The 15,214-nt window shown below is 48.7% G+C and overlaps 2 protein-coding genes across 4 annotated transcripts in view; one reads left to right on the top strand and one right to left on the bottom strand.

Moving 5' to 3' along the window:
* The window catches only part of LOC120901372, a 53,440-nt gene extending 42,908 nt beyond the window's left edge, over nucleotides 1-10,532 (top strand). For all 3 annotated transcript variants that reach the window (XM_040309246.1, XM_040309245.1, XM_040309247.1), the window contains one exon: nucleotides 3,093-10,532. In XM_040309246.1, the coding sequence (XP_040165180.1) occupies nucleotides 3,193-8,250 (5,058 nt within the window). In that variant the 5' untranslated portion in view covers nucleotides 3,093-3,192 and the 3' untranslated portion in view covers nucleotides 8,251-10,532. The remainder of the gene's footprint in view (nucleotides 1-3,092) is intronic.
* Nucleotides 10,533-11,414: 882 nt separating this feature from the next.
* Nucleotides 11,415-13,813, bottom strand: LOC120901831 (odorant receptor Or2-like). The gene is made up of 6 exons (XM_040310140.1): nucleotides 13,577-13,813; nucleotides 13,402-13,485; nucleotides 12,790-13,208; nucleotides 12,617-12,716; nucleotides 12,349-12,558; nucleotides 11,415-12,280 (listed from the first exon to the last, which is right to left on the bottom strand). The coding sequence occupies exons 1-6, from the start codon at nucleotides 13,787-13,789 to the stop codon at nucleotides 12,179-12,181; spliced, it is 1,128 nt and encodes a 375-aa protein (XP_040166074.1). The 5' UTR covers nucleotides 13,790-13,813; the 3' UTR covers nucleotides 11,415-12,178.
* Nucleotides 13,814-15,214: the final 1,401 nt, after the last annotated feature.

Raw genomic sequence — 15,214 nt, 5'->3', positions numbered from 1 at the left:
ATCGTGTTTTGTGCGAAAGACAAAGCGTGCAGTGAACGTCGTGCAGCCGTGCTCTAACCGGAAATATTTACTGAACTAAATGAGTTTAAATAAAACAGATGTTTTCTGATCTGCCGGCTTTGTGTGTGAGTCTGCTGTGTGCCGTTTGCTCCATGCGAACTCTGCGTGCGAAGATTTGGTAACCGTGTTTTTTCTGTGTGTGTGTGTGTGTTTGTGTGTAGCGGCAAAGACGACGCCGCGGCGATACATGCAAGACGACCCAACATTAAGCAGACCGAACCGAAGAAGTACTTCACGGCACAAAGTGAGCATTAGACACGGAGCAGCGACTCGGTTTGGCGCACGTTTGGTTTCGGTGGCAGTTCTAGGCCTTTGTTTCGATGGCCGTTGGCACTCTCAGTTGTCTGGTGCGTTTGTCGGGTTGCCGTTGTTTAGTTTACCTTTCGGGTTGACAGGTGACAGGCCCGGGAGCGAGAGCTAATGGATATATGCTGGAAGTTAGTTTTGGCCGGGCGCTCGCGATGTTCAGTTGCGCATTTCACTCACCATTGCCGAGGGCACAGTGGGATGGTGTTCGAAAGTAGCAAAATTGAATTGCTTATTGAATGAAGTACATGAACGAATTATTCTCATAGTTGTTCTTAATTGCTTAATTTTAAATAATATCATATATAAATGTTAAAAACGAACTCAAATTAGCTGGATCTGAAGGTAGTTCAAGTAACTTCTTGCGCTGTAACTGCTAGCATGGTTTGTCTTTTGTCTGCTTGTTTTTACATATTTTTCCATAATTGTTTGGTGAAGATTTTTTGCTATTTCTTTGCATTCTTCCTCCAATTGTATGAATTTAAAGACAAAAGATTAAAACATTGTTAATAACAGATATAAACATGGTTTAAATATCAAAACAGAAACTGTAGGAAAGGTTCAAAAACAATATCTAGCATCTATGCTATTGCGCAAAGAAGGATCTTGCTAAGAAATTTCACCCCTTTTGTTCTGATTTTTATTGTATATTTTAATGACATTGATTTAATGATATTATTGACAATTCAAAAATTGGTAACATCATTTTGAGCTATTTCATTCATCATTGGGAATGTTGTCTTGGAAGAATCAGAATCAGAATTTTAATGTGTGTTTGTAATTTTGAGTTATTATGATTAGAGTTTCATCTCTGCAATTCATCTCTGTTTTCATTGACTCTGAAAAGAGACTGACATTACATTGCTAAGCTGCATGATCTTCTGGGGCGGGTTAAGCATTACGCAAACTGTGCGGTCGCTTTGGGTCCCGAGGCCTCGATGACTCTCTCACAAGTAAATTTGCTTCTCAATTCTTCTTTAGTTTAGATTTGCTCAAACAATATTTCTCTCAACACTTCAGAAAGGCCTACATTTGGCCTGAGAGGCTCCAACCCGTTTTAATCCACCAATGATGATCTTGATATCTTCTTTTTGTTAGTCATACAGAAAAACACATCTCTTAATAGTCTATATTTGTTATAAATCCGTAACTATGGTCATTAAAACGACATCTTACTTTATGATTTTAGTTAGTTTTGTTGATTTCCAAGATTTTAAATATCTTTCTGGTCCTAAATACAATCACAATCCAGACTGTGTGCAAGCTCCAATACATCATTCAACAAAGATAGTCAATTAGGGACACTTCAAGACTTATAAATGCCAAGCATTTGTTGAGCTCGTAGTCTGTATTATTCAAGGGGTTTCAGCTAAATGATAAATTAAAGTCATTCCTTCAGCTCTTCAAACTGAAGAAATTAAACTCCTCAAAACAATGTTTTGTACCAGCATTCGGAATAACCATTCCCCCAAACATAATAAAGTTAATGAGAAGCTGTGCCGTAATATCAATCTTCAATAATCCTTAATTGCAATATCCAAATATTTTTGGATCAGATCCCTTGTTGAAATGCTCCCGTTGTTCATCCCCGATCCCAAAGTGCCAGTGGACGGGGGTCAATTACATCAGCAAAAAAGGGGAGTTGTTGCAACCCATCGTTCGTTTGGGCGTGCCTCCTTTCGTGTGCCTCACCGAACAAGATAGAGCGGAGAAATTCATTCAACTCCACTTCTGCTGCTGCTGCTGCTGGTCCATTCATTGATATGGTTCAGTCACCGTGTGCTCGTTCGCTGGCTTCCTACTCACTTCAACACAGGCACACACACACACACACACCTTGGAACAGGCGTGGAAGGCTATATTTACAACCGGTACAGTTATGCTGCCGTGCCGTGTCGTTCCACCGAACGATCCCTACATCCCTCATCCGTCCCGCAAAAGACGTCGATTGGGAACCCGAGAAGCAAATGCCGAGAGTGTGCACACAACACCTCGCTTACTCCCGTGGTCGGGCATGGTCTGGTGTAACCTTCCCTGTTTTTTGCAGCAGTAGCAGCAGCAGCAGCAGCAGCACGAAACGATACAGTGAATTTGGTGTGCGGTTTGGCCCGTGTGGTGCGCGCAAATGCGTACGCGAAACGCGTGGAAAACGATGATGAAGTGCGTTGATTTTCCAGGCCCCTTTCCCCGCTGCGCTGGTTCAAACCGTCTCCCGATTTGGCGTAAAGGTTTTGGGGTGTAAAGTTTCCGCATGTCATGCTTCTTATGATACATGCGAATAGCGAGAGAGACAGAGAGATAGGGACCTGTCAAGGCCTTTACCGTTCGGGTTTGTTGTGCGTTTGTGCATGTACGAGTAAAATTAATTTTTGCTGCTTAATGGTGCAATCCTACCCGGCCTCACCCTCTCGGAGGGCGGTTGCAACGGTGCAGGACGAATGTGAATGAATGCGAATGCGACTGCGGCTTGAATGAAACTCGCTCTTTCGGCCTGGTACGCACAAAACGCTGGAGGCTGCAGTTCGTTGACATTGGTAAAAATAGCTAAAACATCGGGCTGGGGCTACAATTGCATTCATTGCCTCCATTGCAGTGAATTATTGCGCGGAAATGCGACTGAAAAAGAACAACAGAAAGGATCTGACTCTTGTTTTACACTGTACACAATTAACGATGATTTTCCTCCGCAGTTAAAACACGTTTCCTTTTGTTTTTCTCTCCTGCAGTGCGTCAACCGAAGCGCCCAGCGACCGTCGGGAATGACTTGAGCCCGGATATCCCACCCCACCGTTTTTTGAAGCGAACGAGCCTCACTCTCAGTCAGCCATGGAGAAGAGTCTGATGGTAGCGATTGCGCTTGGCCAGTACGAGACGGTACGGGCGGCGCTCGAACGGTCCAGCCCCGATCTGGACTACCAGGATGCGGCCTGCGATGGCAACAGTGCGCTGCATCTGGCCGTTCTCGCGAAACACAACAAAACGCGCCTGATCGAGCTGCTGATCGAGGCGGGCGCCGATTGCGATCTGCGCAACCATGACGACCTGACGCCGGTGGAGTTGGCCCTGGCGAACGGGTCCCAGTATGTGGCGGAGTTTGCACTGTCCCGCGAGCTGGACGGTGTGCCGGACGAGGAGGGCCTGCGGCGGCTGATCCGCCGCGGGTCGGTGGAGCTGCTGCGGATATTTCTGGAGAAGCGTGCGTTCGACATACACACCAAGATGAAACTGTTCGCCTCGATACTGGACGAGCTGAGCGTGAAGGGCGTCCCGATCGAGCGGTCGATGAGCGTTTTTCTGGAGTACGAGCTGATTGCGCACAGCTACGAAGGTCGTCCCGGTGGTGGTGCTGGATCGAAGCGGGCGGCAGTGAAGGGAAAAGCGGCCGCCGGAGCGAACAAAACAGAGGCTGATAGGCGTGTAGAGTTAGTGCTAAGCTATACCAAATACTTGAGCGAGCGGTACGACCCGGACAACCTGAACGATCTGGACGATGGGTTCGTGGTGCGGCTGCGGGCGCTCTGCGAGTGTTTGCACTATCTGGACGGAGTGGAGCGTTGGCCACAGCTCAAACAGGTCCCGGTCGGCGAGCTGAGCTATCTGTGCGGCGTGCTGCTCGCGATACTGGAGAAGAGCGCCGGCTTCGAGATGTACAAGCTCGTGCTGAACAAGCACATGATGGTGCGGTTTTTGCGCGCAGTGGCGGAGGAGCTGGAGGTGCTGGTGCGCCCCTCCAGCGACCACCATCAACCTACCGTTCGATTGTTCCAGTGGACGCCGCAGCTGCTGCTCGATCTCATCGCGTGCATCCGCGACCAGAAGCTGTCACAGTACGTCGCACGAAGACAGCGCGCCTGCGAGGCGCTCCACCGAATCGCCACGTCCAACGGGCCGCTCACGCCCGCCGACGAAGCGCTGGTGCAGCGCGAGCTGGGACGCCGGGAGCTCACCACCCTGCAGGACAGCAAATGGGGCGTCGCGGACTACGTCGCCTACCTGCGGTCCGAACAGCGGACGACCGCGCTCACGGTCGGGCAGCTTTGGCACCGGACCCATCCGAAGCTCCGCCTCCCGAAGCGACAGGTGGCGTACGTGGCGAGCAGGCGCGAACTGCTCGCGAAGGTTCGGGCCGCCCGCCAGCTGGCCGAGCTAAGCCGCGGCAAGGTGAAGCTGCTCGAGCGCGAGGCCGCCGCCCGGGAGCTGAAGGGATCGGTCGCGTGCAGGACGGTGCGGCGCCGCAATCGGGCCGTGTTCGGGCGGCTGCGGCGCACGTACGAGCAGGTCCGGCAGATGCACACGGTCAAGCAGATTGCGTACTACGTGGAGAATGCGCTCGTGCTCGATCTGGACGATCAGGCGAACGCGTCGCTCTGCTCGATGGCGATCCAGCGCGTCCTGCAGTACATTGGGCAGGTTGGGGAGGAAGCGACGAACCTGCGGCGGCCGACCTTCGCCCGCATGCTGACCAATCTGCTCGATCATGTGCTTTCCCCGCTGGTCAACACCGGCACCACACCGCAGCAGTTCGATCTGCGCGATAACTTCACGCCGCACTGTACCGTGGGGAAGTATTTCCTCAGCAAAGCGCTCACGCTGGAGCAGGTCCGCACGATCCAGGACCGGCTGAAGCCCGTCTACCGGTTCTGCCTGTACGCCATCCACATCCAGCTGATCGAGGCGTACAAATCGTTCCTCGGGACGGCTTACCGGTTGGGCAACGTGACGCAGCTCCGCTCGTACGCCCGCTACATCGGCGAGTACAATCTGCACACCCTGAGCCACATCAAGTTCGAACACGTGTTCTACGACGAGCGGGAAACGGGGCGCATCGTGCAGGAGCTGAAGAAGATGTACCTCGGCATGGCGAACGAGCTGAAGCTGCTGTCGTTCATCGAGAAGAACATCCACTTCCGGTTTTACCACATGCAGTACCACCAGACGCGGCTGCGCGTCACGCTCGCGAACTTTGCGACCGTGTACCGGGCGCTGAAAGCGAACGGGGACTTTGGCTGTGTGCGCCGGCTGGTGCATTCGTATCTGCGCCAGTCCTACCAGAAGTACGACATTTCGCGCTCGATCTCCATCTCCGACGCGAATCTGGCTCTGAAGGAGCTGCTCCGGCCGTATAGTAGTTTGAGCGAGAACGAGGAATCACTGCAGGTGGTGCGCCATCTCGAGGAGCTGCAGCGTCTGATGGATCCCGATCGACTGTTTGGCATCAATTTGGGGCGCCGGGAGTGTGCTTCGGCGCACGATCCGGCCGCTCGGTACGGCAAGTTCACCCGCAAAATGCTACAAGACCTCAGCGCACCACCGCTCAGCGACGAAGAGTTCGAGCAGCTGCACGAGCGGTTGAGTCGCACGAGCTACGGCAACATCTTCCTGCTCCAGCAGCGCTACAAAACGGTGGAGGAGTTCTTCCGCACGAAGGGACTGGCACTGGAGGCCGGGCAGCTGCAGGCGCATCGAAAACAGGACGAGGAGCTGCTGCAAGAGCTGTTCGACTCGCGCGTGAATGAGGTGGTGGAAATGTTGGAAAAGTTTGACTGTACCGATGTGGAGACGGTTTCGGAAGCGATCGAGGAACTGCCGCCGGCGGTGCAGTTCGCGCTCGAGTACGGGCTGGTCGAACTGCTCGAAATTCTCGCCACGGTTGGGCGGATTGAACCAATGCACTGGAACTTCCAGTCGACCGTGTTGAGTGGGTGCCGGCTGAAGGGTTTCCTTGCGGGAGGCCATGAATCGCTCGTGCTCGAGGCAGTCACGCGCAAGTCTTCCGCCACGATCTTCCTGAACGTGCTCGCGTTCAAGCAGCGCGCATTTCAGCTGTACAGCGGTGAACCGCACACTGCTAGCTGCAAGTCGGTGTTCTGTTGGGCGCAAAAGTACGCCTCACGGTTGCAGTGGATCGAGCAACAGCAAGCCCTGTTCGAAGCGGTCCGTTCGGGCAGCATTAACGTAAGCGCCTTGCGCCAACAGGTCCAGAAAGGTGTGGCAATCGATGGCCAACTGCTGGGCGCACTGATGCCCAACGAATCGTGCCGGTACGGGCTGATCGATGCAGCCATTGCGGGTGATTTCCGTGCCATGATCGACCTGCTGACGGGCGTTCCGCAAAGCAGCGAACGTACCCAGCTGCTGCAGTATCTTCTACGGCGCACCGCAAAGTCTCACTTTTTAGACGAGCGTTTGGAGGAGATGAAAGAATCGGATCACCGCATGCTGGTGCTGTATCTCTGTCTGTTCCACGGGGATGTGGCGCTGTTCCGGAAGCATCTGAAACGTTTTAACGCATCCGACGAGCTGCATCTGTTTGTGAACTCCGAGGATCATCGGTTCGTACGGGAGTTGCTGAACGGAATGCACGACTACGATTGGAGTCGAGCCGATGGGAACGGGATGACCATTCTGCACAAGCTGGTGAACGCAGGCAACCTTGCAGCGGTTGAGCATCTCATCGGAAAGATGTCTCGGAAGCAACTGAACGCTCTGTGCAGCATGAAGTACAGCGCACTGAATCTGGCGGCTCGTTTGAATCTGCTCGACATTGTGCGGGTGCTGGTCGGTGCCAAGGTCAGTCTGAACGTGATGAGCGAGGACGAGAAGCTGCCGGTCTACTGGTTGATTCAGTACGGCAATCCACGCTCGGTTGTACGGCAGACGATCGATGCTGCCACCGAGCTGACCGCTTTCTCGGGCGAACTGTGTCTGCTGCACCGGGCGATCGAGTACGACAACGAGGACGTGTTGCGGTACCTGATCGAGGAGTGCAAGGTCGATCCGAGCCGCATCTACTCGAACTGCAACAACGTGCTGCACGTGGCGGCCGGGTTCGATCGGTGTCGCATCCTGCGCTATCTGCTGACGCTGCCCGGGCTGCGCAAGATCGTGAACAACTGCAATCTGGTGAAGAACAGTCCGCTGCATGTGGCTTGCAAGGAGGGATACGTACGCTCGGCCAGGATACTGCTCGAGGAGGGCGGCGCCAGTACGGACGCTTGCGGGGAGTATGGGCTGAATGCGCTCGCGTTCGCCCTGTACACGAACAACGGGCGGCTGGTGCGGTGTTTGTTCCGGCAGGAGGCTTCGATCGGCGGTGCGCTCAGCTCCGACTTTCAGCCGATCAATATGGCGATCCGGAATGGGAACTTGCGCATGCTGGAGCTGCTGTTGCGGCGCGGCGTCGACGTGAACAGTGCGCCACTGTGCTTTATCAACGCGGTGTGCGCAGAGTCGCGCGACATTGTGCGGTTGCTGATCGAGCGGGGCGCCAGGCACGTGAACCATCGCGATGAGTTCTGTCAAACGGCGCTGCACGTCTGCGTGGAGCGGGATCAGGTCGAGATGGCGCGCGATCTTATTCGAGCCGGGGCGCAAATCAACGCGAAGAATCGGACCGGGGCGACACCGCTCCATCTGGCGGTGCAGCGCGGCAATGTGCGGCTGGTGCAGCTGCTGCTAGACCACAAATGTTCGATCGATGAGCTAAACTACAACGGGGAAACACCCTTGATCCGGGCGGTGGTCAGCAACAATCTGCCGCTGGTACGGATACTGCTCAACAATGGGGCGAGCATCGAGCGGCTGCGCAACAGTGAACCGCCGGTGCTGCTCTACCTGGTGCAGGAAAACCACGAGGAGGTGCTGGATTATCTGCTCGAGCACTACCAGCAGTTCGATGCGAACGAGCAGGACGCGTACGGCAACACGCTGCTGTACGTCGCGACCCAGCACAACCATATCAACATCGTGAAGCTGCTGGTCGGGAAGTATGGAGCGCGGGCGAACCCGACGAACCACAAGCAGCTGACGCCGCTCATGATCGCTCGCGTGAAGGCGTACAAGGAGATCTTTCACTTTCTGGAGGCGCGGCTCGTGGAGGAGTAGGCGTGTTATGTTTTTTATTATTGTTTGTGTTAGGATAAACGTTTTGTATTTATTTGTGGTATGGATGGCAGTAGAAACACACGCGTAAGTGTGTGTTTTTCTATAAAAGAATTCGTTTCATAATTGGGGAAAAATGTTTTGTTTTAGGTGTATGTAGTAGTGCTTAAAAAGTGGAGTAAAAAAGGCGGACGAAGGAGAGAGCGAATTATACCAAGCAAAATGTATTTATTTATTTGCAATTTTGCAGCAACAACTGAGAACCATAAGAGCAAAATATAGAGAGGAGAAGAGAGAGAGAGAGAGAGAGAGAGAGAGAGCGAACGATTTCAATTGTTTATAGTATCTCCTAGTAGCTTAAGGGACAAGTGCAACAGCAAGATGTGTGCCATAAATGTATTTTTTTCTTTTTTTGTTCAATCTCTTTTATTTTTCCTGTTTATCCGTTTCCGGGCAGTACACCAGAGTTGTAGAAAGACGAGCAATCGTTAGGCGATGAAGCAAAAATAGCAGCAATTTCAGTAGGGTTAGGTTTTACCGTTTTTTTTTAAATTTTATTTGTATTTAATTGAATGTTTCTTTAGCTCAAATGTGTAATTGAAAGTTTGATGGTGGTGTCAGGCGTGTGGAGGAGTAAACTATGTAACCCTTAAGTAAGTGTCATCCTAGATGAAGCCGGTGCCCCTTAGCCTGCACCCATAGTATAAGCGTTTGTAGAGAAGCCCTCCCTTCCCCCGTGACTTAGTGACAGCGAGTGCTCCCATTTGCGTGAGTGTATGTGTGTGTGTGTTGCTGTGTTTTGTTATCACAGATAGAAGATAAAAGAAAGCAAAAGAAGGAAGTAGAGTGAAAGTAACCACATGAAATCAATTTCTTCCCCCCCCAACAAAACAAGGCTCCATTTTCAAGTACTTACATACAGCGAGGAGAAGAGTAAATGGTACATCAACGTTGTAAATATCAACTTAAATATGGGGAAAGAGTTAGTAGAGCGACCACCGAATCACTCGCTCGAACACACAGTAACGCTGTCCTAGGACATTCCAGGTGATAGTGCAAATGGTTTTTTGTGACTTTGTTTTTTGTTTGTTTTTCTACTTTATGGTAGCAATCACACACGCTTTTTCTTTCACACCGACACTCTGGCTCGTCGTTCCTTTACCGCAGTACCGCTAGCTTCATCCCGTCTGTGTGCGTGTGTGTTTGCAAGGAGCTGTAGTTAAGATTTCATCCGTTTGCTTGAATAGATGCTGCAAACGTAAGGCCATTTTAGTTCACGTGCTATTTTTTAAACTATATATACATACACCGGTCGAAGGGATATATACATATAGAGATATAGAGTGGTAGGATGTATTAGCAACCCATAATTATGTGCCAATCCAGTTGTGTTAGATTTCTTTACTATTTCTTGGTTTTTATTTGATTTCATGTACATGTGTGTGCGTGCGTGTGTGTGTGTGAGCCCCATTATACAATATGCCATAAGAAGGATGAGACAACAATTGTACAAAGTGGTAATAGTAGTAAATAGTACCGTTCATGTGGCCATTATGTAGGTTTTGTTTTTCTGTTTAATTTCTACACTCGATCGACATCGGTTCTGCCGTGGTTTAGTACCTTTTTTGTAGCCAAGTGTTTTTTAGAGCTCGATTTACTTACAATTTACAGCAAACATTAAGGCTAGCAGGAGCGATAGCAAGCTGGGCTAAGAAATTGCTCACACACACATACGTGCACACATACAACTTACATACCGGATGGTGGAATATTTATTGTATAGAATAGAGAGCCGAAAATAAGGAGAGGGAAGGAGAGAAAAGAGGAGAGCGTGTGACAGAATGAAGCTAGCATACCGATCAAAGCAATCGGTCCTCCCTTTACTTGTGCGATGTACTTATTGGTTGAAAATTGGAACACAAATACACATCCATACACACACATCACTGAACCACTGAAACTAGCGTGGTAAATAGGCTGAGCGAATGGTGGGTGGATGGTAGGTTACGCACTCCAGTTTGTACGATACTTGTCTAGAATAAACTCCCCCCCTTCCCCTCTTTTTTCCGCTGATAAATATAAAACATTCAGACATGAGAGTGTGTGTGTGTGTGTGTGCGTGTCGTTTGTGGTCGATCGCGGAGCAAAAACGTAGCAATGGCATAACACGCGTGAATCAGTGAAACCCATCATTACCGAAACGTGCAAGGCCGTGAGCGTGCGTGTGTGTGTGTATGTCTGACGTGCATAATGAAATAAACGTATTGTTTTTTGATAATACAGAGCCATTGGAGAGTGTGTGTGAGTTATTTTGCGAAAAAGGGTTTTTATGTCATTGAGAAATGTGTAAATAAATCCAATGGAGACGCATGGTGGTTTGCGTTGCTACAGGTGCGATGGTGAAATGTTTCACTGAAACGTTGCACGCATCCTTATAAGGAGGTTGTATTCAAATGAGGTCCTGCTATAAAACGGTTTATACAACAGATTGGTAAACGTACAGAATTTTCAGCGATTATGTCATATCACAAGACAAGACATGAACGCATTACTGAATATGATATTGAGAAATAGTTAGTTTTCCATAAAAAAAATGTTATTAAATGGTAATTTAGTTGTGATGATCACATCGTTAACACTCTGGGCGCTGGCATTTTGCATGCGCTTTCTGCGGAGAACACGGTACAAGATAAGAGAGCGATGAAAGCGTTACATTGGCTTACGATCGTTCACTTTCTTTCCGATCCTCACACACGTTGCCTCTTTTGCAATCTGCGCTCACTCTTTCTTCCTGCTGCAATACGCTCTGCTGAGAGTTGCTGATAGACCAATCCCAGAATTCCCAGAAGCAGAGTGAACAAATCTGTGATTCCAAAACGAGCCACACAGCGCTGTGTTAGCTAGCAGAGTGTTAAGGTAGCACTGCATTCAAAAGATGGGTCTATCTGCCTTAGTCTTTTACTTTTATTATTCATGTATCGAAAAGCCAATAATACATAAAACTGCTCTAAAAATTACCAACAATATTAATCCAAATTTATTTTAAAATACCAGTTTTAATCTATTAAAAATATATAATTTTCTCCTTGAGATTCTACATCCTCGCCACACTCTTGGCTGAAATATTTCATGTGAAGGTGCCATAAAAGCACAGCCATAAAGCTTACCATGTCATAAAAGCGTGCATCAACATTTGCATGCAATATTTCAAACAACTAAATGATGGTGCCATGCTGAATGGATATATTTATCAAGAGATTTCCTTTATTTCGCTTTTCTCTTTGATTTTTATTGGATTCCTCTCTGAAGATAATGAAGATAATGCTCTCAGCAGATGTGATCCTTTAAAAGAACCCCAAAAAATATACATCTGCATTTCAATTTGCTTGTAAAATAGCATTTAAAATTCAAGTGATGAATATCAAAACTGTACCAGCGTGCACACACTGCACCGTGGAATTAATAGCACCAACTGCGACCTTTCACTCTCATATACTTCCATTAAAAAAGGCCAACAGCCAGCGTACGTATGCACAGCCGGCAAAGAATCGGAAACCGTCCACAGCACACGCCAAGAATGAAAAAGTAACAACCGAACAATAATCGTATCACGTAATCAACGCCCACACAAAAGAAGCACTTCATGCTTGAAGTGGAGATTAAGAGCAAAGTTTAGGGACTCAAAACTTGCACCATCGGGATGAATTTATCACCAAACAGAAAGGTGGAGCGATGATGACGATGATGAGCTGGCTGGATGATTTATCACGATTTTCGGTGGCTTTTAGTCTGCTTGCCCTCTCTTCACTGGGCTCCCGTAGCCTTTTTTGTGGTTATTAAAGTGTAAAGTTGTAAGTATGTGGGTGGGCGTTGGTGGGCGTACTATGCTTCCAAACTTATCGCGTTAAGTTCATGCTATCATTGCCATCTTTTAATTGTAAACTCTTCTCAGAAGCGTAAAGTACGAGTAGGACGCATTCAGCAGTGATTGAAACATTTCCAGCGTCATCGGATACACGTTACCGACTGTGATCTGTTCGATAGGAAGAAGTAGACAAGTGTAGCCTGTGAAGCATTGATATTTCTCCGGGTTGTAATTACCTCTAGTGGACGCTGGGCACGGATCGTCATCATGAGAAGCTTCTTTTTAATAGTGTCATCCACATTCAGCCACGGTCCGCTGTACGAGGCCTGTGCGATGGCCATGCTTTCCTCCCGCACCTCGTTCGAGTGCCAGTAGAAGGCAAATATTTGTGTGAGGATCATGAATATATACGCTCCAACGATAACGATCTGAGCCATCACACTGATCTGGAAAGGGGGAAAACAAACAGTGAATGCTGTTCGTTGCTCGGAAGTAGAAAATTACAATATTAAGTAAGAACAGCAGCGCGCACAACATTAATCCGAACGACAGGAACTCTATCAGGCAGATGTAGGTTACCAGATCGTTAAGATCTTTCACATAGCTGAATTTAAAACACACAAAAACTGATTACTTATAATACGATTCTATCCCTCTTCAAACACAACACAACCTACCGAATGATTCGCTTGTGATCTTCGATCAGCTTCTGCAGCTTTCGGTTGAGTACTACCGTGCTTTCGTTGAGCATTTCCGAGCTGCGGAAGGTTTTCAGCTGATGCTGCAACGTTTTGATCTGCACCAGCCCGAACAGGGTGCTCGAGGCGAAGAAGCTCGTGTACGGAATGTACATACAGCACCCGGGGAACGTCAGCACCAGCTGGGTGATGTAGAAGATTTCGTACTGCGGTGAGTCGAAATTGTTCACGCCCGGTATGAACATCCCGTACGGTAGGCCCCGCTGCCCGGTAAACAGTGGATACACAACGAAACACCCACTGATGAACGCACCGAGCGCCAGGTTGGAGATGGACAGGAAGCGAGCCCTTTTAGTGTACGTTGAAACGAGTTTCGTGATGACGTCATCGTTGATAGCCTTAAAAAGAAGTTTTTAGGCAAACGGCTTGCTAAAATGCTACAATCAATTGCATAGCTGCAGGCGAAATGTATCGCTCACTCCTCGATTGCTGCTCGAGCATGTGTAAGCGCCCGAAGGTATGCAATACAGTTCGAATTTCTTCCCTATCGCCCGCTTTGATCCGTTTGCGGAAAAGGAAACTTTCACTTACTCGTATTTCCTCGTACACGCTGGCCGCACCGGCCAGGAATGACTCGTACTTGTCCCGATTGTACACTAGTATCAGCGTGCGCAGCTGCATGTGAAACCGCAACCGAAACCCGCAAATTAATCAACCCCTGATCGGAGTTCCCCCAGAGTTTTGCCCGGGCCCGGAATGCACTTACCACCGCGTTGAAATAGAGCACCGCAAAATAAGCATTAATAATGACCTCCTCGATGTTGCCCCAGGCCCGGTACAGGTCGGCAAACATGAACACGTTCAGCGCCGTCACCGGGATGATGCTGATGTACCGTCGCCAGTTGTGCACCAGCACGAATGACCAGAAGCGCCACACGCGCACATTCACCGACAGTAGCGGACAGTTTAGGACCTCCATTTGTCGTAGCTGGGACTTCTTGCTTTTTTTCTTCTTTTTGTTCCTCTAATTTTCAAGCACACCCCTAGAGTCCGAAATTTTGTCAGCTCCAGCAACCAGTCAGCACTGCTCGTAGTCCGAATGAAGTTATTAAAAACCACTTAGGGAATGATGCCGAAAGTGTTCGTACGAGCTGCTTTTAAACGAGTTTTCCATTTCTCTCACACGCGTCCCAGGCCTTCTACACACACCTGCAATGCCAAGCGTATGGAACAAACGGGAAGCAGTAAACGGAATGAAAAATTCATCACCGAGGGTTTCATAAATGCTAGCCCGGCCGCCGGTGGGACGGCCCTTGTCGGCTCCTGACCGTGGGACCGTGGTCGGTGGAAAATCTCTCACCCTTTTTGCCCGTAACAAATTTCTCGCGCTCATGTTCCCGCGGTAATGAATTAGATGAAACGGGGAAGAATTAAACCTTCTGGCCACTGGTTCACGTGTAGCAGCTTTCGCTTCTTCACTTTTCCCACTTTCGGGTGGAAAGTGCACACGAGAAGTGCTGGAGACGGACGATAGGTTCCCCCCCTCTTCTTTTGATATTCAAAATGATTCTCCCTACACAAGGGGATACCGTCCAATTAGGGATACTTTTACCCGTGAAGTGGTGGTGCAGGATGGTGAAGCCGCCAGGGATGGATAAAGGCTCGCGAGCGGACGGCTGTACACGGTATGCTTATTCGATAATTGGTGGTTTCCAGTGTCAAGCGCTATTATCCTTTTTTTCGTGCTGTTATAAACATTCCCAGGTGACGACACCTTGTTAGTTAGCATATTCTGTCTCTTTTGAGGTGATATTGTGTTGTCGTGTTGCATACTTCCGGGCGTTTCAATTTGAAATTTTCTATTTAAAAAGGATTTCATACAAATTGCATACTTTTAGGCGCATTTTATTGTTCCTGTTGAGTGGGTAGCATACTTTTTGGCGCTTAAATAGGATTACAGTAAACCCTCTCTTTTTGACACCTCTCCAATTTGAAAAACCTCTCTTATTTGAACATTTTGCACAGTCCCTTGATTTCCAGTACATTTTTGTTCCTCTAATTTGGAAAACCTCTGAAATCTGTGTCCCTCTTATTTGTGTATGGTGTTGCCATGGTTATTGAATGATGTATGCTCAAATTGGCAATCCTGTTCGCAGTTTCCTATAGCAACAGTTAAGGCTGCATACTAAATGTTCTGTCTCTTTCTTGTTTGGATGGACCTTTCATTCACTTTACACCTCTGTAATTTGAAAACCCCTCTTATTCGACAGTCCCATCGCCTCTCAAATAAGAGAGGGTTCACTGTATTTTTATATTTAAAATGAAAAATTTAATTTAATACAAATTACATATTTCAAAGCGATTTCATTGTTACCGATTACCCCTAGCTGTATGCAACTAGCTC

The sequence above is a fragment of the Anopheles arabiensis genome, chromosome 3 (assembly GCF_016920715.1).
Source record: "Anopheles arabiensis isolate DONGOLA chromosome 3, AaraD3, whole genome shotgun sequence".
In the NCBI taxonomy this organism is placed as follows: Eukaryota; Metazoa; Arthropoda; class Insecta; order Diptera; family Culicidae; genus Anopheles; species Anopheles arabiensis.
This window is presented reverse-complemented; position numbering and strand designations above follow the sequence as displayed.